The 23,227-nt window shown below is 44.0% G+C and overlaps 1 protein-coding gene across 1 annotated transcript in view; it reads left to right on the plus strand.

Moving 5' to 3' along the window:
• Positions 1-424: 424 nt before the first annotated feature.
• MCPH1 (microcephalin 1) overlaps positions 425-23,227 on the plus strand; it is a 221,921-nt gene continuing 199,118 nt past the window's right edge. The window contains exons 1-3 of the mRNA XM_065899863.1: positions 425-464; positions 1,499-1,590; positions 4,640-4,758. Of these exons, the coding sequence (XP_065755935.1) occupies positions 425-464; positions 1,499-1,590; positions 4,640-4,758 (251 nt within the window). The remainder of the gene's footprint in view (positions 465-1,498; positions 1,591-4,639; positions 4,759-23,227) is intronic.

The following is a 23,227-nucleotide window of genomic DNA, read 5'->3' on the forward strand; positions in this document are numbered from 1 at the left end:
GGCGGCTGGGCTGCTCCTGAGAGTCGGGCTCGCCCACTCCCGCCAGGATTCATCCGCTCCGGGATTTGCGGGCCGCAGAGCTCGAGGAGGCGGCCAGGCAACAGGGACGCCCCCCTGCCCCCGGCGGGAATCGAAGATCCGGGGCCCCGTGCGGATATCGGAGACCCGGGGTCCCCGCGCGTGACCTGACCCGCAGCGTAGACCTGTGGGGCATGCGAGTCTGGGCGAGAAGAGCCTGTCTCCACTTCTCGCGAGGGTGGGCCTTATTTCCGCACCGCGGCCTTCCATCGGCGGCTTAGAAAACGCGGAGCAACGGATTTCCGCGCAGCAGGAGCTTAGCGGCGCGCGCCCGCGCTGCGCATGCTCAGTGCCGCCGCTCCGTCAGGCTCGCGGCTCAGCAGCGGCGAGCTCCCCGCCGCCCCTCATGGCGGCACCCGGGACCCTTGGGGGCCCCGTCCTGAAAGGTGAGCGGGTGGGGGTCGAGCCGGCTTAAGGACGGGTACCGGGGTCGGGAGGCGCTGGGACCGGGCTCGCGGGACGCGCGGGGCCCGAAACCCGGCCCTCCCGGAAGTCGGCCCGGGGGCTGGGGGGCTGTCCCCGGCCTCGGCGCCGGGACCACCCGTGTGGGGTGGGGTGTGTATCCGAGCCCAGTGCCGGGGTCGCCCCACGTGGGTTCGGTCCGGGGGGACCGGCGGTGCGGAGGCGCGGCGGGGTGGGAGACGTGGGTGGATTTGATTTTCACCGTTTTCTGGGTTCTGGCGTCTTTGACCAGGTGGGTTTGGGGGGAGGGCAGTAGTGATATCTGGGGGAGAAAGGGTAGCGCCCCTCGCGTGCATTTGTCAGTGTTGGCGTCTCGACCGCTGAGTGAGCAATCACCGCCTCCAGGCACACCTGGAGAGCATCAGGGTCGGAGCGGCGCGAGTCAACTACGCTCCCTGCCCCTTGGATCCTGCCTGCTGCTTGTTTTATGTAGGGCTTGCCAGTGAAGAACGCTTTTTGCCTTTTTTACATGGCTGGGGGCGGGGGAGCAGAAGACGGGAGGACAGATGAAAATTATATCAAACCCAGACTGCCTTGTTCATAAAGTTTTGTTGGAACACAGCTACGCTTGCCCATTAATGTGTTGTCTTTGGCTGCTTTTGTGCGACAGCCATGAAGTTGAGTGGCTGTATGGCCCTCAGAGCCTCAGGTGTTTGTTCTCTGGCTCTTTACAGAAAACAGGCTCTTGCACTAGAAGAAGTTAGGCTTTGGTTTTAGGAATTTGGGAAGACCATCCAGTTGAGAATGTAAACGGTGACGTGTGTATGGGTAAAGTTGTTTCCCCCTTGAAATTTTAAAAACTCTAATAGCACTAATATTATTTTGAATAGGCTTTTAACAGAAGAAATGTAAAACTTACATTTGAATGTAAATAGAACAAGAGAAAAATATCGAAATCCTTGGGCGAGGTATGCTGGAATATCAGATATATTTCACACTAGTATCTGTTTATTTTCAGATGTTGTGGCGTATGTAGAAGTGTGGTCAGCCAGTGGAACAGAAAATTATTCAAAGACATTTACAAATCAACTTGCGGACATGGGGGCAAAGGTAGGAAATTCATTTTACCAGCGCCGCATCTGACAGCCCTCTGAAACATACGGAGATCTACTTGCATTTTCTTATTTTGAGAGTTTTGACTTAGAACATGAAGGACAAAGAAGACAGTGGGTAAATGGCAGGAGGAGGAAGAAAGCCATGGTGGATTTGGGGTATACTGGAAGTATCTGATAGACATTTGGATGTACAGATCCGGAGCTTGAGATTTTCAGGGCTAGAGATAGTGGTTTAGGCGTCAAGGCCTTAAGGGTCAGGTGAAGCCACTGGTGTGGTGACGACCCAGGTGGTTAGCATGAAAAGTGCTGCAGATGGAGCCTATTTAGTATTTCAAGGGCTGGCGGTGGGAGCCATGGAACCAGGCGGAGAAGGATGCCAGGAGAATCCAGAAAACAAGCCTGGAAGTTGGAGGAGGGACGGGCTTCAAAGATGGAATTTTAAAACACTATAGAATCTTAAGAAAAGTTAAGATTGGGAAGTATTCAGGCTTGAGAACTGGAAGGTCAGTGTTGGGCGTATCGCAGTTTTCAGGGAACTGGGTGAAGCGGGTGGAAATTAGCCCGGGAATCGTGGAGACCCGAGGAATGGAGATGGTGAAGGCAAACGCTCTCTGAGTGAGTTCAGCTGTGAACAGAGTTTATTTGTGTGTGTGTGGACGTTGGGATTTGGAGGAGGGTGGCCGATAGGCTGGTGAAGGGAGAGATTAATATGGTAGCAGGGCAGGGATTAGGGTGAAGCCAGGACATCAGGGAAACTGCAAGGCGGCATTCACCGTCAGGCAGAGCGTGTGTGCTCCCGAATTTCCTTTGACTCGCCCTGGTCCCTGCCCTGACGAGACCGGATGTAAAGGCCAAGAGCAGATTAGGGTGGAGGACAGTCAGAATGCAGGGCGGGGCTTGCTTGTGAACCTGAGAAGACACCTTTTTTCTGACACTGGAAGGTAGGAATCCGGGAGAGTTTCCACCTGATGATACCGACCGCAGACTTGGGCTACACGTGTTATTGTGGCTGAGAAAAAAAGCCGTGGAACACAGGAATTGGCAAAATGGCTTTTGAGAGTAGTATTAAGGTCTTAGATCTCTTGAATCTTTTTTTTTCGCCTTTATTTAGAAAATTTTCAAATAGAAAAATTGAAAGAATAGTGCAGTGAACATAGATCCAGCAGTTAACATCTTTACATACTTGCTTTGACTCTGTCTTAAACGGTATATTTATATGTGTATTTTTTTCCTCAGCTATTTGGAAGTAGGTTGCAGGTAGCATAATTTGCCCCTAAGTATATTTCGTCTGCATCTTTAAGAACAAGGACACTTCTGTGTGATGCAAGACTGTTAGTCACATCTTAGAAAACTATCGGTGATTTCCTAGCGTTTTTCTACAGTAGTTGAATCGGTTTATCATTCTGCCAGCATATAAAAGCTCCGCTGCTGTATCTGCTTGGTTAGGTCTGTCTTTACCTTCAGTCATCCCGGTGCATCTCTGGGCATAGCATGCTGGTTTAAACTTGCATTTTCCTGCACATCTTCACATATTTACTTTGAAAACCCTGTTCAAGTCTCCAGCTCATATTTCCATTGGGTTTTTCTTTTTCTTCTTGATTTGTAAGCATTCTCTGTATTTCTCCGTTGACCCCTTTGTCAGCCATGTGAATTGCAATATTTTCTGTCACTCTGTGGCTTGCCTTTTCACCTTCTTAACGGTGTCTTTTGATGATAATTGTAAAGTAGTTTATTCTCTATGGTGAGCTTTTGTGTGTGTATCTAGTAGTAAAAAAATTTGTTTCTCCACCGAGGTTATGAGGATTTTTCTCCTCTGTTATTTTCCAGAAGCTTTATCATTTTGCCTTTCACATTTAGATTTAAATTTTTGCGTATGGTGTGAAGTAGTTTCATTTTTTCCCATGTGGGTGGTCATTCATCTCAACACTCCTGATTGAAAGGACTGTCCTTTAGCCAGGCTACACAGTAACACCTTTGTCATCAGTCAGGTAACCATGTTTCCGTGTCCATATAGTCTGTTCTCACGACAAACCACCCTGTCTTAATTACTCTTTATCATAACTCTTCATAAGTCTTCCCCTTGTTCTTCAAGGTGTCCTCGCTATTCTTAGCCTTTTGCCTTTCCAAATACATTTTAGAGTCAGTTTATCCGTTTACAACATAAAGCTTTTTGGGGATTTTGATTGGTATTGGATTGATAACAACAGACTAGTACGGAGAGAACTGACATTTTTATAAAATGGAATCTTCTAACCCATGAACATGATGTATGCCTTTGTTGATTTGGGTTTCTTTTTTTTCAGTAATGTTTTATAATTTTCTCCGGTTGTTTTTGATGCTGTCATAAATGGTATCTTTTGAATTCGTTTTTCTAACTGCCACTGTTATATAGAAATAGTTCGTTTTTTCATAATCACCTTGTGTCCAGAAAACGGTAAGTTTTCTCAGTGAGTTTCTCACAAACTCATTTATGAATTCTGTGGCGTTTTGGGGATGTTAACAGTGTGCACAATTGAACCTTATGTGCAAAGGACTGTTTTACTTCTGTTCTTTCCAATCCTAACACTTTTTTTTTCCTTTTCTTGCCATCCTGCACTGGCTGGGGCCAGTTGAATAGAATGGAGATACCAGGCATCCTCATCTGGATCCTCTTCTCAATGGAAAGCTTTTAGCATTTCCCATCATGCAGTTTTGTACCAACTTTCAGATCCTAATTTACTATGAATTTTCCTCATGAATAAACTTTTTAACTTTAATGCGTTTTTGGCATATATTGAGATGGTTGTGATTTTTCTCTTTTACTTTGTTAATGTAGTAAATAATAATGATTGAATTTTTGTTGTTAACCAACTTTGCAGTCCTGGAATAAACTCAAGTGGTAGGAATGTATTATCTTTTTTATACTTTGATACTCTTTGCTAATTATTTTGTTGCTTATTTTTTTGCAAATGCAGTGTCACAGGAGTGACACTGGCTTGTACTTAAGAAACTGTGCAAATAGTATAACAGTACTTTAACTTTAGTTTTCTGCATTTTGTCTGCAGGTTTCAAAAACTTTCAACAAACAAGTAACTCACGTCGTGTTCAAAGACGGGTACCAGAGCACCTGGGCCAAAGCGCGGAAGAGAGGCGTGAAGCTCGTCTCAGTGCTCTGGGTTGAAAAGTAAGTCATTTCTTTTGTTTTTTTACCCTTTTATCTAGTATTGGTAGAGTGTGGAGGTATTTTGCATGAATCACAGAACCAGATAAAGTTTGATTGCCATCTTTTCTCTGCCTATTACTAGGGTCTTTTAACATCCTCAGTTTCCTGAGTTGCAAGACGGGTGTGGTATAACTCCTAGCCTGCCCAGAGGCCCTGAGAACGGGGTATGTGTGGTGTATTCAGGAAAAAATAAGGAAGCAGATTGTGTTAGTCTGCTAGGGCAGCTGTAACAATACCACAGACTGCAGACTTAAACAGCAGAAATTTATTTCTCACCGTTCTGGAGGCTAGGAGTCCAAGATGAAGGTGTCCACAGGGTTGGTTTCTTATGAGGCCTCCCCTTGGCTTGCTGATGGCCATCTTATTTCTGTGTCTTCACCTGGTCTGCGTGTTTCTTTGCCCTCATCTCCTCTTCTTATAAGGACACGAGTCCCGCTGGGTTAGGGCCCACCCCAGTGACTCATTTAACCTTCACTGTCTCTTTAAAGGCCCCATTTCCAACTACAGTCACGTCCTATGGTACTGGGGGTTAGGACTTCATGTGAACTTGAGGACACAATTGAGCCCATACAGGAGTGGTCGAGAGGAAGCTTAGGAGGAGGTTGAGGTCAGAGGTAGTGGGGTTTCAGATGATATAAATCGAGTTCCCTGAAATCCAGATGTAAAGGAGTCATACTGCTGCTTTTCTAGAAAACTAGAGTTTACATGAAAGCAGTGATGTAAAATATAAGGAAGGCATAGACTTTGGCTGTTGATGTGTAAAGCTGCTCTAGAAGAATAAAGGCTATTAATTAAAAACTTTAACAGTAAGGCGTGGCCATTGATTCCATTTCTTTATCTTCTGTGGCCTGGGCAGTTTTGAAAACTCCAGCCTCACCCTTTTGTTTAAAATGAGATGTTCTTCATTTTGGATGTGACCTGTGCCCCGTGTTTAGACCCAGGTTATGGTGTCCCACCCAGAAGGCTCCATGAGTGAGGTGTGCCTACCCAGAGACCTGCAGTGTTCATCCGCATCTTAATTTTGGTCGCCTGGCAAGGTGTTTGCTGCTTTTTCCACTGTGTAATGGCTGTTGTTTCCCTTGAGACTGATAAGCTACCTGTGGGAAGGCGGTTTAAGATCATGCAGACCTTCTGCTCCCCCTGCCCCCCAGGTGTAGCGTCGGTGATGATTCTTGCCTGAACCAACCTTAACTCTGAATCTTCCAAGGCGACTCTTTTCCAAGTTAGCACTTCCTCCTGTTCCCCCGGCTGTGCCCAGCTGTGTACCGTAGTAAAGAGCGTGCTCTTCTCCCACGCTGGTTGGTTAACTGATTAGTGTCACCTGCCGGGTTCCTGTAGTTTTCAGTGGCTTGTAGTTCATTCCTGTCTGTTTGGTGCTCAGATCGTTCAGTTTTGGGTAGAGGGAGCCCCTTCAGCTGATTCTTGTGTCACTGTGACGTGTCCCGTCTGACACCTTGTACCTGCCCTACCCCAGCCTTGGCGCCAGCCATTTCTGCAAAGACCGTGATTCCTTTGAGTGGGGAATAGTATCAGAGACTAAGATGTGGTGCTGGTGGGCTCGCGGCCAGGGAGTATCATGGCTTCTTGGCCTTTCGAGCAAAGGCGGGAAATATATTTGTTCCTTTCTTCCCTTTTCCTTCCCTACTTTGGATTATTTGATCTGTTAGTTTTTAAACTAAAACTCTTTCCATTCTCTTTTTTATTTTTAGTGATTGCTTTAGGGATTACAAAATGGATCCTTAACTTCTGAGTCTACTTAGACTTAATATTGTACCACGTCACATAAAATGTAGAAACCTGGTAATTCTGCCCTGCCATCCTTTGTGTCACTGTTGTCACATGTATCACATCTGTATGCATATGCACGTCTATATGGCAGTGTTGTCATTGTGCTTTCAACAGTTGTCTGTATTTTAAGTAAACTAAGAGAAAAAATTCTCTCGTATTTATCTGTGTATTTATGCTTGCTCTTCATTTCTGAGGATCTGAGTGTCTTCTGGTCTTATTTCCTTTCAGTGTGAATTATTATGTTTGGTATTTCTTCTTTTTTTTAATTAAGATAAAGTCCACATACCGTAAAACCCACCCTTTGAGTGTATAGTTCAGTGGTTTTTAATATATTCTGTTCACAAAGATTTGTAGCAGTTTCCACTGCCTAATTCAGGAACATTTGTGTCACTCCAGAATAAGCTCCATAGCCATTAGCAGTCACTCCCCATTGTCCCCTCAGCCGCACCCCCTGGCAACCACTAATCTACGCTTTGTCTCTCTGAATTTGCTTATTCTGGACATTTCATGTAAGTGTAATCGTACGATATGTGGCTTTTTATGTTCAGCTTCTTTCACTTGGCATACGTTTTAGAGGTTCATTCGTGTTGTAGCCTGTGTCAGTACTTTATTCCTTTGAGTGGCTGCATTATAAGGATGTACCATGTTTTGCTTATCTTCAGCAGGTGGACCTTTGGGTTATTTGCACTTTTTAGCTATTGAGAGTAATGCTGCTATGAACATTTGTGTACACGTTTTTGTGTGAATATATACTTGCAATCCTCTTGGATATATATGCACCTAGGAATGAAATTGATGAGTCGCATGGACACTGCTTGTTTAGCTTTTTGAGGAACTGCCAAACTACTTTTTGGATTGGATGCATCATTTTACACTCCCACCAGTAGTGTATGAGGGTTTTTATCCCTCTTTCATGTTTACAGGCATTGTCGTGAATGTGAAGTGGTATCTCACTGTAGTTTTGAATTGTATTTCCTTAATGAGCAGAGATGTTGAGCCGCTTCTCGTGGTTTTACTGGCTTTTTGCATATCTGGAGAAATGTCTATTCAAATACTTCGTCCATTTTTTTTAAACTGGGTTATTTTTCTTGTTGAGTTGTAAGAGCTCTTTATCCTGGATATAACTGTGGGTTATTTTTTCACTTTCTTGTTGATATCCTTTGAAGCACGGAAGTTTAAAATTTTTTCTTAAGTCCATTGTGACTATTTTTTTCTTTTGTTGCTTGTGTTTTAAATGTCACATCCTAGAAATCATTGCCTAATCCCAGGACGTAAAGATGTACACCTATGCTTTCTTCTCAGTTTTATAGTTTTATCCTTACATTTAGGTCTGCAGTTATACTTGAGTTAATTTTTGCACATGGTGTGAGGTAAGGCTTCACCTTCACTGTTTTGCATGTGGTTGTCCAGTTTTCCCAGCACTGTTTGTTGAATAGACTGTTCTTTCCCCATTCAATTGTCTTGGTACCCTTGCTGAAAATTAATTGACCATAGATACATGGGTTTATATCTGGATTCTCAATTCTGTTTCATTGATCTGTGTGTATCTTTATGCCAGCACCACAGTCTTGATTCCTGTAGCTTTACTGTAAGCTTTGAAGTTGGGAAGTGAGGCTCCTCCAATTTTGATTTTTCAAGATTGGTTGCCTCTTCCAATTCCCTTGCATTTCTGTATGAATTTTAGGATTAGCTTCAACTTCAGGGAGAAGCAAAGGGCAACTAATATTTGATAGAGATTGCATTGAGTCTTTAATTAGGTAGGTGTTGCCATCTTAACAGTATTTAATCTTGCAATCCATGGCCATTGGATGTGTTTCCATTTTTTTGGCTGTCTAATATCTTTCAGTGATGCCTTGTAGTTTTCAGGGTGCAAACCTTACACCTCTTAGGTTAAATTTATTCATAATTTTTTTTTCTTTTTGATGCTATTATAAATGGAATTGTTTCATTGTTTAGTTGTTAAAATATAGAAATGTAACTGACTTTTGTATGTTGATCTTGTATTCTGCAAGTTTTCTGAACTTGTTTATTAGCTCAAAGTGTTTTTGTGATTTCCTTGGGATTTTCTGTATACAGTGTTGTGTAATCTGTATATAGAGATAGCTTTACTTCTTCCTTTCCAATCTGGATGCCGTATATTTCCTTTTCTTTTCTAATTGCCCTGACCCTAATCTCCAGCACGATGTTGGATAGAAGTGGTGAGAGTAACCATCCTTGTCTTGCTCCTAGTCTTTGGAGAAAAGCTTTCTGTGTTTCTCTATTAAGTGAGACGTTAACTTTGGATTTTATTTTTTTATAGATGCCCTTTGTCAGGTTGAGGAAGTTTCCTTCTATTCCTAGTTTTTTTTGTTTGTTTGTTTCGGTTTGTTTGTTTATCATTAAAGGATGTTGGATTTTGTCAAATTCTCTTTTTGCAATTATTGAAATATTCATGTGGGTATTTTTTCATTCATTCCATTAATGTGGTGTATTAGATTGATTGATTTTATATGGTGAACCAATCTTGCATTCCTTGGATAAATCCTGCTTGGTTATGTTGTATACGTTTGTTTTTAATTGCTGGATCAATTTGCTAGTACTTTTATTTTTGCATCTGTATTCATAAGGGATATTGGTCAATACTTGTGATGACTTTTTCTGGTTTTGGTGTCAGGCAGTATTGGCATCATAGAATGAGCTGGGATGTGTTCTTCTGTCTTTTGAAGTTTGTAAGAATTGATGTTAATTCTTCAAGCATTTGGTAGAATTTCAGTGAAGCCATCAGGGCCTGGGCTTGTTTTTGTGGGAAGGTTATTGATTATTAATTCAATCTCTTGTTATAGGTTTATTCACATTTTCTATTTCTTGAGTCAGTTTGAGTAGTTTGTGTCTTTCTAGGATGTGTTCACTTCATCTAGGTTGTCTAATTTGTTGGCATGTACTCGTTTGTAGTATTCTGTAATAATCCTTTTTATTTTGATAAGGTCAGTAGTGACCTTAAAAAAAAAACCAAAATCATTCTTGATTTTAGTAATCACTTCTTTTTGTCTTGATCAGTCTAAGCTAAAGGCTTGTCAGTTTCACTGATCTTGTCAAAGAACCAACTTTTGGTTTGTTGATGTTTCTCCATTGTTTTTCTGTACTTTTAAAATTTCCACTATAATTATTATTTCCTTCTTTCTGCTTGTTTTGGGTTCAGTTTGCTTAGTTCTTTAGGTAGAGCATTAGATTATTCATTTGAAATCTTTAGTCTTTTTAAATATGTGTTTATAGTTATAAATTTCCTTCTGAGCACTGCTCTAGCTGCATCTCTTGAAATTTGGTATATTATATTTATGTTTTCAATTATTTCAAAGTATTTACCATTTTTTCTTGTGATTTCTTCTTTGACCCATTCGTTATTTTGTAGCTTCTTGTTTAATTTCTACATATTTGTGAGCCTTCCGAAGTTCATTATGTTTTTGGTATCTAATTTCATACTGTTATGGGTAGAAAACATATTTTATATTATTTCAGTTCTTTTTTTTAAAGTAGTTGAGACTTGTTTTTATGCCCTAACATTTGATCCGGCCCAGAGAATGTTGTATGTGTACTTGATAAGAATGTGTATTCATTCTGTTGTTGTGGATGGAATGTTCCATATATAGATGTCTGTTAGATCTAGTTGGTTTATACTGTTTTCTAAGTTTCTTGTTTGTTTCTTGATCTGTTTAGTGCTATTTTTTAAAATGTATGTATTTATTTATTTATGGCTTCATTAGGTCTTCGTTTCTGCATGCGGGCTTTCTCTAAGTTTCTTGTTTGTTTCTTGATCTGTTTAGTTCTATTTTTTAAAAAATATATTTATTTATTTATTTTTGGCTTCATTAGGTCTTCGTTGCTGCATGCGGGCTTTCTCTAGTTGCGGCGAGCGGGGGCTACTCTTCATTGCGGTGCACAGGCTTCTCATTGCGGTGGCTTCTCTTGTTGTGGAGCATGGGCTCTAGGCGCATGGGCTTCAGTAGTTGTGGCTCGTGGGCTCTAGAGCGCAGGCTCAGTAGTTGTGACACACGGGCTTAGTTGCTCCGCGCCTGTGGGATCTTCCCTGACCAGGGCTCAAGCCCGTGTCCCCTGCCTTGGCAGGCGGATTCTTAACCACTGCGCCACCAGGGAAGTCCCATTTCTATCCGTTACTAATTGGGGTATTGAAGTCTCCAAATGTTAATGTTAAATTGTTTATTTCTCCCTTCAGTTCTGGCAGTCGAGCATTTCTTTTAATCAGATGACAGTAGGTTTCCATGGTTTTCTCCATCTGAAAATGTCCTTATTCCATCATCATTTGTGAATAGTATTCTCAGTGGATATAGAATTCCAGGGTGACAGTTTTTTTTTTTCTTTTCCCCCAACTGCTTAAAGGTGTTTTCCCAGAGTCTTCTGTCCTCTGGTATCTCATGAGAAGCCTGTAGTCTTTCAAATAATTTCTGCGTTGTAAGTAATGTGTTCTTTATCTCTGGCTTCTTTCAAGTTTTTCTCCTTATCTTTGGTTTTCAGAAGTTTCAGTGTCTAAGTGTGGTGTTTTTTAACTTATTCTGTTAAGATTTTGCTGAGTTTTTTAATGTATGAGGTTATACATTTTTTTTCTAAAAACATGATTAGTTTGGGCCGTTGTTTCTTCAGATATCTTTCCTGCCTGTTTTTCTGGTACTACTCTAGCTGCATATCAGGAATTGGCCAAGTTTTTCTGTAAAGGGGCAGATGGTAAATATTTTAGACTTTGTGGGCCGCATAGTCTTTATTCAGCTGCTCCCTGCCCTGGTGTGGAAAGAACCCTGGAGAGGAACAAACAAATGGGTGTGGCTGTGTTGCAGTAAAACTTTATTATAAAACGTTGTGGTGGGCCGGGTGGCCTGCGGGCCATGGTTTGCCAGTCCCTTCTGTGTGATAAAGTTTTTGAAATTTTCCCACTTGTCCCTAATGCCCTGGTTTTTGTTTATTGTTTTTCAGTCATCTTTTTTCTCTCCAAGTTGATCTTTCTTCAATTTCATTGACTCTTTTTTCCATCAATTCCATTTTGTTATTAAGTCCATTAATTAAATGTATTTCAGATATTTTTCAGTTCTGACATTTCCACTTGGTTCTTTTTTGTGTTTATATGTTTTGTTTTTCAGCTGAGATTTCCTGTCTTTGCTTTCTCTGTCTTTCATTAAAAGCGTATCTTCCATTCCCTGGTGGAGGATAGTTATAGCCATTCCTTGTCTGGTCGTTTCAGCATCTTGAGGTTGGTGGCTGTTGATTGTTTTTTCCTTGAGAATGTGTCACATTTTCCTGACTCTTCCGTAAAACAACTTTGGGTTCTATTTTGGGCATTGTAAATGTTATATAGAGTCTGGTTTCTCTTCTGTTACGCCAAAGGGTATTGACTTTGTTTTAGCAAAAGCAGTTGAATTGTTTAGCTGTAAACTGTGCACTGGCATTTTACAGCCTGTGCTGGGCATTGCTTGGATTTGTTCCGTTCAAGCCTTAGCTGCAGGCATATTTGTTTGCCCCATGGACAGTAGATCAGGGGTCAGCCAGGGACTTGGACTTCATGCTCAGAATCTGAGGTGCCCCTTCTCTGGTTTTTTGCTTCCTGGATCCTTGCATCATTTCCTGGTGGCCTTAGCTGCCCAGGCTCTTTGTCCCCAGTTCCTTTGGCCAAGACAGCAGCTGCCCATCACTACCACTGCCATAGAAACTGTCATGTTTTACTTCAGGGTAAAGCCCCAGAAACTGTGGTAAAGCCTCAGATTTTTTTTTTTTGCTTCCTTTCAAAATTTGCTTGTTTTTGTTTTTCCCTAGCCTCCAAAGTCTTCTGGTAGTTGGAGGGTTTTTTTGATATTTCCAGAATGTGTGGCTTATAGTTTATAGTGTATTTATTTGTGGGAGATTTGGTTTGTTAGGAATAAATACCGTGGAACTTAGTATGTTCTTTTTGAAGCATCTGGTGCCAGTCTAATTTTTTTCTCCTTGTAAATTATTCTTTCTGCTTGGGGGCTGTAAGGATTTGTTTTTTTTCTTTTAAAGTTTAATGGTCTTTTCTTACTGTGTCTCTAATTGATCCAGTTGATCATTCTAATTCTAGATTGGCCTTTTCAAGAGATTCAGTCTTTATTTCTGAAAATTTTTCTTGGATGATTTAAGTATTACTCTGTTCCATTGCTTTGCTTTTCTTCTTCAAGGGCTTAAATTATATGTATGTTGGTCCTCCTTTACATTTCAACCATTTTGACTCTGCTTCCTTCTCCTCCTGCTTCACCCTGTTTTGGCCTCAGCTCCTTCATATGTGTCCCATTTCAGGGTCACCTTCCCTGAAGTGCTCTCTGTGTCCTCCCATCTATAGTAGAGCCCCCTTTGTTACTCTCTTTTGTGCTGGTATAACTTATTCGTTCATTTGTGTGTCTGTCTACCTACCAAATCATGCATTTTGGTCTTTCCATTATGAAGTAAACTGTACGCACAACCTCCGTGTTTGTCGTCTTCTGTAGTTGTGTTTCCACTAAGCACCTAACACATAGTAGGTGCTCAGGAAGTATTTGTCCCAACAACTGATGAACAGAGGAGATATCAGAGCTACAAGTAAAAGGTTGTATGGATACGTGGGTACAGAAAAATAGACCTTTACTGAAAGCTTGAAGTTAATGGAGAAGCTTGGACGAACATGTAACCTGACAGCTGGGCACTCCTGTCCTGAAGTGAGGCCTCCAGCCAGTCCTGACATGGAACCTCTCACCAACAGTTTTTCTCCTGCTATCCTGTTCCTTTGCTGGTCTGTTCCCTAATTTCCTTCCTCTCTGCCCCCTTTCTCATCTCTGCCACTGCTTAGCTCAAGGGGCTCATAGAAACTACAAAATAACTGTAACTGTACCTGAAGGCAATCTCCTAAGGTCTCTTTAAAAGTGAATTTAATCACATTTTTAATACAAATTCTTTTCTTTCTTGTTTATTATTATTGTTTGTTGTAACACAATCAGATTTTAACTATTATATACAATTAATTACTGATTTTTAGATTTCCTTCTGCTATCTTGAAAACAGACTTTCTTTTGAATTAAATATATTTATATTTAAATGTGTGCTATTTTTAAAGTGAAAAATCCCTACTTAATCTACCTTATGCCTTATCTTCCAGCACTCCCCTCAGTTCGGGGAAACCTACCATTGAGAATTTGGAGTATATAGTTTCAGATTGTTTTTTACTGAGCATATAAAAAATGTGTAATCGTGCATGTATACACTCACATTTATATATATACATCCAAGTAAATAAGTAGGTTTTTTTTTCATGGAATGCACATATGCTTTTTTAGTTAACAGTATAAGAAAGAACATTTTTCCATGTTTTTACGTAGAGGTATATCTTGATTTTTAAAACATATATTAGTCTTTTGTAATAGATACCCAGTAATTTATGTAACCTATCTCCTATTAATGAGTATGAAGTTTTCCATTTCTTTCTTCTTTTTCTTTCCAATCAGAAATAGAGCAACATTGAACCTTTGTGTACATTACTTTCTTGCAGAGGTATAAGTCTTTCCATAGGTTTAAATTCCAAAAATGGACTTTTGGGTTCAGAGGGCTTACAGAGTTAAGCTTTTGATAGATGCTATCAAGTTACATTCTGGAAAGAACGTGCCAAATTCCTTTCTTTCTAGCAGTGTGAGTTATCAGACTTTTTAATCTTTCCTACTTGGCAGGTGAAATGATAAAGTTGATTTCATTTGCATTGCCTTGGTTTTTAGTGAGCTTGAACTTCCTTTGACAGAACTTGGAGGTAACAGCCAAGCTGACCTTTATTTTTTGTGTCATGTATCCGTTCTTTCGTTAACTGCCTGTGCAGACCATTGCTCGTGTTTTCCACTGAGGATGTGAACTTTCATGAAATACATAAGGTCACTAGGTGTCACTAGAATCCCATTTTGTTGGGTTATTTCTGGGTGTGTTCTTTCTAAGAGCAGACAGCTGTAACTGCAGTTGATAAAATTCTGATGTTTTCTTTGGACACACTTTTCCATATTGAAGGGAGAAGAAATAAAGGTGAAAGGAATGAAGGTCAGCTTGACCATCACCTCTAAGTTCAGTTGGAGAAGGTTTTTGAAGTTACATTTTTTAAACAGTCACAGAGAAACATAACTGGGGACACAGTTCTCAGGCGACATCCCTACGTGTTTGAGAGTCCGCCCCTCACACCTGCCTTTAGTGCTTCCTACACACAAGCATGTTTCCTTGCACAACCACAATGCGGCCGTCCACGCTGATCTCACCGGCTGTTCCGGTCACACACCTGACAGCCGTCGACTCCACCCCAGAAACCCACATTGTGTCTGGTTGTTGCATCTCCCCGTCTTTCTCCCCGTGGAGCCCTTCCTCGGCCTGTCTTCGGCTTTCCTGCCTTTGATGGTGCTGAAGGCTACGAATGGGACTGAGTCGGGGAGTGTCTGGTGTTTCCTGGTGAGATGATCCACGTTCTGTGTCTTGCAGGGATGACCTGGGACTGGTGATGGGTGTTTCCTCTCTATGATGGTGGTGCCTTCCAGGCTGCTCCACTGGGGTGAATATGCCCCCTTGGCAATTAGTCAGTGTGGCTTTTGACGGAGGGACTTTCACACTCTGTAAATAACTCTCCCTCATCACATTGTGTGTGTCTGTACTTTATCCAGTGGGTTATAATCCATTACTATCATTGTTCCTTTTAAGGTTTGAATTGTCCTCCATTGGCCAGTGGTAGCCTGTTCAAGTTGACTTTTGTCATTATTTTATCATTTCTCCATCATTCCCTGAACACTTCTCTTCTGGCACAATTTAGTCCAGGCTCAGCTTGTGCGTTCTCTTTCCCGGCCCTGCATGCAGCCTTTTCTCCAAGGAGCCCTGGTTCCTTTTAGTGGAAAAATAGTACTTGAGTCCAAAATCTGGGTGGTAGGCATGCTCATTGCCAAGGGGTGCTGGTCCCACGCCTTCTTGTGGGCAGAGTTGGTGATATGTACCTGTATCGGTGCCATGCATTTGTTTCTGCAGCCATCCACGTATAGCGAGTCAGTGAGTTCCCACGGATACCTGCGATTCCAGCCCAAAGCTGCCTTTCCCGCCAGCTCATGACATGGCACTGCGAAGCGGTTTTGCTGTTTGACACACGTGGGGGAAAGGCCACTTGGGCACCAGACACGTGCTCTGCTGTCCTGGGTGCCCCCTGGTCTGCGCCGCATTTGACGCAGCACTTGGCAGGCGGAGAAGGCAGTCGTGCCCACCCCACTCGACAGGGGTCTGCACTTCAGCCCTGGCCAGGATACTTTGCTTTAAAGCCTTATTTCACTGTTGACAGAAGTATTTGTGATAGACCAAGGCACGTGTACTGGGATTTGACAAATTAAGGCGGGTCATCACAAAAGTCACATAAATGGTCCCTACTTTGTGCCAGGGGTTTTTATTTCCCCAGCATGTTCTCTGATACGGTTCAGGATGGAGGTGGTTGGCCTTTTACCGGCAAATCCAAAGGCCCCGGGGTGGGCGTCCGGAGGCTCCTGGCGGAGGGACCGCGGGGTTCAGCGTGGCCTGGGCAGTCGGGGCTGCGCGTGGAGAGCAGCGGGCCTTCGGGAACCGAGGCCTCAAGGCAGTCCTCAGGAGGAACCTAGCGGGGGTGGGGCTGGGAAAGTTTCTAGCCGCAAACTCTCGCCGTCTGTCCGGTTCCTGTTCGGAAGGCGTTCATGTCTCCCCGGCATGCACACGCTCTCATTTGAAGATCGGTGAGCAGCGGTGGGCATAGTGACGTGCCTCCTCCTGGGAGAGGACCGGGACCTGGCCGGGCGGGCGCAGCGGGGCGGGCCGGGCCGGGGGCCGAGCTGCTGGCTGCAGTGCGCGTCGCGCAGGCGCCCGAGGGACGCGCACCTGGACCCTTCGCTAGCTCTTGGGCGCCGCTGGCGCTGCTCCGTGCTCTGCTCCAGTGTTTCCCCTCCAGTGCCCCTCCCTCGAATCCAGGTCTTAAACTTCTTTTCTCCCCTTACGGCCTTGTCAAATCCTGCCTCTCCTCTGATCGCTTTTCAGCAAGCAGCCTGGAGCGCGGATCCAGGCCACGGGCTGTGGCGCCCACCGGGCCGACTCCCCCCCGCGTGCGCCGTCGGCGGTCGGTGCTCTGCCCGCAGCGCTGCTCCCCGAACTTCTGTGACCCCTCGTCTTCTCCCCTGCGCCGCTGGTAGGGGTGGGGACGAGACCTGAACCCTCTGTCAGGACTGTGTGCTTGGAGCCTGGCGCCCCCTCAAAGTTGCCATCCCCGTAGTCCCGGTGTTTCGTCTCCCCTTAGCGCCCTGCCCTTCTGCTGGGCATTAAGACCCTTGTGCTGAATGACTTACTGACCGGGCTTGAGGTGGCCGGTCCTGAGGTTGGGACGGGCGTCGGGGTCCCGAGCAGGCAGGGCGGGCAGTGCCGCAGGTCCCACCGCTCGGCCCCGGATCCCAGGCAGGACTTCCCAGGGCAGGGCTCACGTGCTGGGCTGAGCCCAGGGCTCTGAGAGTGGCAGCCAGAAAACAGAGGCGGAAGGCTCGTCCTGCTTTTAGGCGCATCTCTTGAAACTCTTCTCTTCTTAACCACTAGATGGGGGGATGATGTCGTCATTGTACATTTCTGAAGAAAAGCAGAAATGCAGCTGGTGAGCTTTTTCTGTTTATTCAGTAGATTTTGATTGAGTGCCTGATAAACGTCGTTTCGAGGTAGAGGCTTCAACATTTTCCTCCGCGTGTGGGCGCACCTTATGTTTGTATCGTGGAAGGACCGACGTTCAACCGAGTGGGTTCAGGGAGTAAGTCCACGCCAGGCTCCATCCTACCCCGTGGGGGCGGGTGGTCGGGAGTCTGGGGTCAGGCGCACCTCCAGCCCGATGGGGCGAGCCTTTCCAGGTTACTGACTCGTAGAGGAGACCGGTGGTTCTGTAAACTCGGGCAGATGGTCTTGTGTGAGCCTCAGTTTCCTCAGTCGTTCAGTGGGGGGGAAGGTACTGCTTCCCCACCAGGCTGGAGTGAGGCTTCTCAGGAGCTGACTGAGCCTCATGACGCTGCCGGTTATAACTTTCCCGTCGTCTCGGTGATTATGGGATGATCCCAGGTCTTCCCATCCGAGTCTTCTATCCGGGTGCTTCCGGCCACCCCTTTTTGGCTACTTTGTTGCTTATATCAGTGGAAAATGGGTGACATTTCTCCGGAGTGGGGGGAGCTGGTAAACACTGCTTGAGGCAGAAATTGGTAAAATCAAAGGGTTTTTTTAAAAAAGAGGCATCCTTAAGAAACCTCTCTCTCCTGGTCTTCTCCATCCTCGCTGCCCGTTTCTCATCTCTTTTCATTAGATCCGTAATTCTGCTCAGCTCTTAACTGTAGGCTTCCTACAGGCTTCGGTGATTAGTTGGTTTTTTAAAAATCAACTTTATAAAAATGATTTTCATAAGATGAAATATTTCCATTTTAAGTATATAGTTCACTGAACTTTGACAAAGGTACATACCCATGCTACCACCATCACAGTCAAAACACTGAGCATTTTCATCTCCCCAGGGGTTCCTTTGCGTCCCTTTGTTGTCGGCTTCCCCCCTGCCCCCCCGCTGCCACCACCGCCAGCACACTCCCCGATCACCTGGTCCCTGTCAGTATTGATCAGCTTTGCCTGTTGCAGCGTCTCCTGTAAGCGCACTCATCTGGCATGTGTTAGGTTGTGCCTGGCTTCTTTCGTTTAACGTGATGTTTTTGAGATTTATCCGTGTTGAGATTTATCCATGATTTATCCATTGTCCCCCGTCAATAATTTCATTTCTTTTATAGCAGAATAGTATTCTAGTGCATGGATATACCAGTTTGTTTACCCATTCACCTGTTAATGGACGTTTGGGTAGTTTTCAACGTTTGGTTGTTACCAGTAAAGTTCCATGAACAGTCGTGTGTGTGACCTTGTATATCTTCATGCTCCTGGGTCGTTACCCACACTGTTTTCCAAGGCGGTTGTGTCACTTTACGTTCCTACGATCAGGGCATGAGTCTTCACCAGCACTTGCAGTTTGTCAGTCTTTAATTTTAGCTTTTCTAGTGGCTGTGTAGTGGTATTCATGTGGTTTTTAATTTTTTTTAGCAGTTTTTTGGGATAAAATTCAGCCAGTGTACAGGTGAGTGGTTTTTAATATAGTCACAGAGCTGTGCAGCTACGACCACAATCAGCTGAAAGCATTCTCATCACCTCAGAACAAAACCTTTGCATCACTGATCCCTCTGTGCTGCCCAGCCCAGAGTAGCCCTGGTCTCCTTTCTGTCCCCGTGGATTTGCCTGTTCTGGATGTTTCATGTAAACAGAATCATACAGTATGTGAGCTTTGGGCCTGGCTTTTTTCTCATGACCTAATGTTTTCAAGACCCATCCATACTGTAGCCTGCGTCAGAGTTTCATTGCTTATGATCGAATAGTGTTCCGTTGTATGGCTGTCTCACATATATCCATATTGTATACGATATGCAAATATTTTCTTCCATTCTGTGGGTTGTCTTTACACTTCCTTTACAGTTTCCTTTGAAGCAAAAAGATTTTAATTTTGATAAAGTCCAGTTTATTTATTTTTGTTTGTTTCTTGTGCTTTGGTGTCATTTAAGAAACTATTACCAGATCCAAGATCACAAAGATTTACTATCTCTTTTCGAAGAATTGTATAGTTTCGGCTCTTACATTGAGGGTTTTGTCCATCTTGAGTTAGTTTTGTGTACGGTGTGAGGTCGGGGTCTCATGTCTTCTTTCTCATGTGGTTGTCCCACAGTTGTCCCAGCCCCATTTGTTGAAAAGACTTCCGTTCTTTCCCCAGGGCCTTGTCTTGACTCTCTTGTCAAAAATCAGTTAACCATAAATGTGAGGATCTCATCTGGTTTTAATTATATTTTCCTGATGTCAAGTGCTGAGCATAAGATAATGTGCTTAGTGAATCTTTGTGTATTGTCTTTGGTTTAAATCCTTTGCCCATTTTTTTTTAAATTGGGTTTTTGTCTTCTTAATATTGAGTTGTATGTGATTTTTGTATATATTGTACATACTAATTTCTTTGGTCAGATTCACATATTGTAATTATTTTCTCTCAGTCTGAGACTTTTGTTTTCTTTATTGTGTCTTTCAAACTATACAAATTTTCTGTTTTGTTGAAGTCCAGTTTTTCGTTTTCTTCTTTTGTGCTTTATGTTTGACATCCTCTCTGAATATCTTTGCCTGCTTCAGAAGCATGAATTTTTTCGTGCATTTTCTTTTAGGAGCTTTAGGTTTCGCTTTTACGTTTAGTTCTGTGATCTGTTTTGAGCTTTTTTTTTTCTTGTTCTTTTTCTTTTTGGTGTTTGTGTACACGTATGGTGTAAGATAAAGAGCTCAACAGTGTTTGTCTTTCTCCAGATTACTGATTATTCAGAAAATATTTTTGAGTGCTTACTCTCTGCCAGACATTGGGGTTACAGCCCTAAGTAGACAGGCGTATTTACTGCCTCCCCGGAACATACTTTTAATGAGGAAGACAAGTTTTGTAAGTGCTAGAGAGGTTTTGTAAGGCCCTGGAGGGCACAGGAGGCCCCCTGGGGTGGGTTGCCCTGCTTGGGCAGAGTGCTTTTGGGGGGGCCGGGGGGCTTTTGGAGTCAGTGGGGAGCTTTGAGCTGAGGCAAAAAAGACAACAAAGGAGCTAGTCTTTCCCTGAACTGGGGGACTGTGTCCTGGGAGCAGAAGGTCCAGCCCGAGGCAGGACAACGCCGGAGGGTCAGTGGCTGGAGTCTAGTGAGAAAAGGAAGCTTTGGGACAGAGACCTGCTCCTTCAGGACCTGGGTGAGGGATTAGAATTTTACCCACATCTGTCTTTATCCTAGTACATCCCCTAAGCGTCGGAGCTACGTAAGGGGTTGCCTGCTAGATGGATTTGCTTGGATGAGTCATCTGGATTTAAATACGTCCAGAACTGAACTCATTCCTAACCGCTTCTAAACTCCATCTTCCGTCTTGGTCTGTGGTGCCGTTGTCCTGCCTTTGAATCAGGATGCTTCGTTTCCCATTGCTGTCCTGTTAGGAAGAGAGAGCTGGGTCCCACACACACCGCAGAGAGGGAAACCAGCTCGTCTTACGAGGCTTACAGCAAAAACACTAGTCCCTTTTAATCCCCAGCTCCTGTTCTCTGGAGGCATCACCTTTCCACTCCTGCAGCTCTGTCTAGAGCTCTGACTTACCTCCGGATTCCTCATTACTGTGGCTCCACTGCTGCCTTGATGTTCGTTTTGATGTTGTCTAATGACTTTTTGGTGTGGAGGTGAGGCTAGCTTTCCAACTAGCTGCCTTTGGGGGACACACCCCGACGTCCCCATGTACATGCATTTACCGCGTGCACATACTCTCCACGCCCCCCATGATTCTTAATCCTCTCATTATTCCAGTGTACGCATTCAATTAAATCAGTAGTTTTATTGACGCTATTATGACCGTGAAAGTGGTTTTTAGCTGAATCTGAAGATGCACCACAAATACATTTTGTTTCCTGCACGTCTTTGTCCCACCGGAGCTGGGCCTGGTGTCCTTAGTCCAGTGTGTCTTCGGTCCACGGCGTCTGAGGACAGAACCCATCACCTCTGCTCTGCTGGAGGAGCGAGTGGGGTGCAGCAGTTAGGAGTAGAGCTGCTGCTCTTCAGACCCACCCTGGCCTCCCTTGAGGTGCGAGGAGAGGAATCCGGACCCTTCTGGTCGACACACTGCCCCCAGCTGCAAGGCTGGGGTTTCCTGTTTGTTCTTCAATCCCCCAGATTCTCTCTTACCTGCTCTTTACTTCTGTTGGTTTGTGTCCTTCTGTTTTCCTTTACTGTCATTTGATTGGGGTTTGGCGGGCGGAGGAGAGAGACATGTGCTCAGCCCATCAGCTCTAACCAGAGGCCAGGCGTGCGCTGTTCTTACTCCGAAGCGTTGCTTGGTTACGGGTCCCCAGCCCAGCCCCACAGCCTTGCTGAAATCTTTGGCGTCTCCTACCCCACTAGCCCTGGCTGGTCTTGGTGTCCCTGTCCTGGAACTTGTCCCTCAGAGGGAACTGTCCAGGGCCCCTGACACCTTCTCGGGCCCTGGAGCCCTCAGGACGAGGGTGTCATCTTTGCCACTGGTCTCCTGACTCCTGTTCATTCACTTCACTCACGCCGAATGCTGGATGTTTTCCCGAAATTATCACCCTCTTCACTTCGCTGTGCTTTTGTCTCTGCTCTTCCTCCAGACAGGAGACCTGCGTCCTCCCAAGTCTGCATCCTCATCCGGTTCAGCCTGGTGGTGGCCTCTGACCTGCAGCCTTTCCTGACCCTGTCCTGTCACCTGTGCCGTCTGGCTTCTGCTCCACCTTGCTGTTCTTCTCTTGTCCTAATAATTGTGCTGCCTTCTTTTTTTTTTTTTTTTTTACATTTTTGAAAATTTCTTTCACGTCTGGCTTAATAGAAGACAGTTGCATTCTAATATCTTCTGATATCTGCTTCTGCATCTGGTGTGTGGGGATGACTCATGTCATTTCGCTTCAGCTCCACCGTGTGCTCTTGAGGGTGAGGAGTGAGCAGGCCGGGAATGTATCCTTGTCATGATGGCAGTAGTTCTGACTCACATCAGGCGTCTTCTCTGTTCACACTTGGAGAGTCACGGCTGATGAGTGCTGTTGACATTTTGGTGTGTCATCTTCCAGACTTAAAGTGAGAAATACTTCACTGTACAATACCATACACATGCACATTTCATTCTTATTTTAGAGACCTTTCTGTATCATTAGGGATAGATTTGCCTCATTCTTTTTTTATTGCACTGTATTTTATTATATTTTCAGCTATTATTTGTGTACTAAATGTTGAACAGTAATAGTCTAATGAAATATAGTTGGAGATGGGGTTAGTGGCCTTATTTTAAAAAGACTTAGATTGGTGACATGATTTTGTAAACACGGGAGTGATTGATCTGGGTTATGGAGAGATGAATAAAATGTTTTAAGATTAATGTTTCAGTATTATATGAATGAATCAGAAGAGGAGAAACCATAGCGAAGGAGATCATTTAGAAAATCATTGTAATTGTTTAGATTTGAGCAGCTGAATGCTTAGGAGTGGGTAATGGTTGAGGGATTCCCAAGGCAGGTAGGGAGGTGAAGGGTGATGCAGGAGGGGAAATGGCACATGTGAGGACAGACGGGCTGTGGAAGCAGGAGGTACAGCTCAGGGTAGCTGGGACCGCAGAGCTAGGTCTCCAGGTGATGGTGGTGCCTTGACAGAAACACACAGGAAGGAGAACTTGGTTTTGGAGGATAGATAAGCTTTCTGGCTTCAGTTTCTTTAGGATTATTCATTTTATGGCCTGTTTACTCTTAAATTGTGCATTTAATAGCATGTGCTTTATGAGTGCCGCACAGTGATCATTTTGGGGTGCTGCAGGTCTCAAATTATTGCATAAAAATTGTACTTCCTGTACCTGCCTCTCACTTCTCTTCTGCTCTTACACTTAAAAACACCAAATAGAGAAGGTTTTGGAAAATTGAATTTGTATTGCCTTTTGTGTTTGGTAATAAATGTACTTGTGTTAAAGGACGTGTCTATTAGAATGACCTGTGTAGGGATTTGTTTCATTGCTAACTGACACGTGTGCAGATTTAATGTTGTGTGAC

Source organism: Phocoena phocoena, chromosome 21, assembly GCF_963924675.1.
Source record: "Phocoena phocoena chromosome 21, mPhoPho1.1, whole genome shotgun sequence".
Lineage (NCBI taxonomy): Eukaryota > Metazoa > Chordata > Mammalia > Artiodactyla > Phocoenidae > Phocoena > Phocoena phocoena.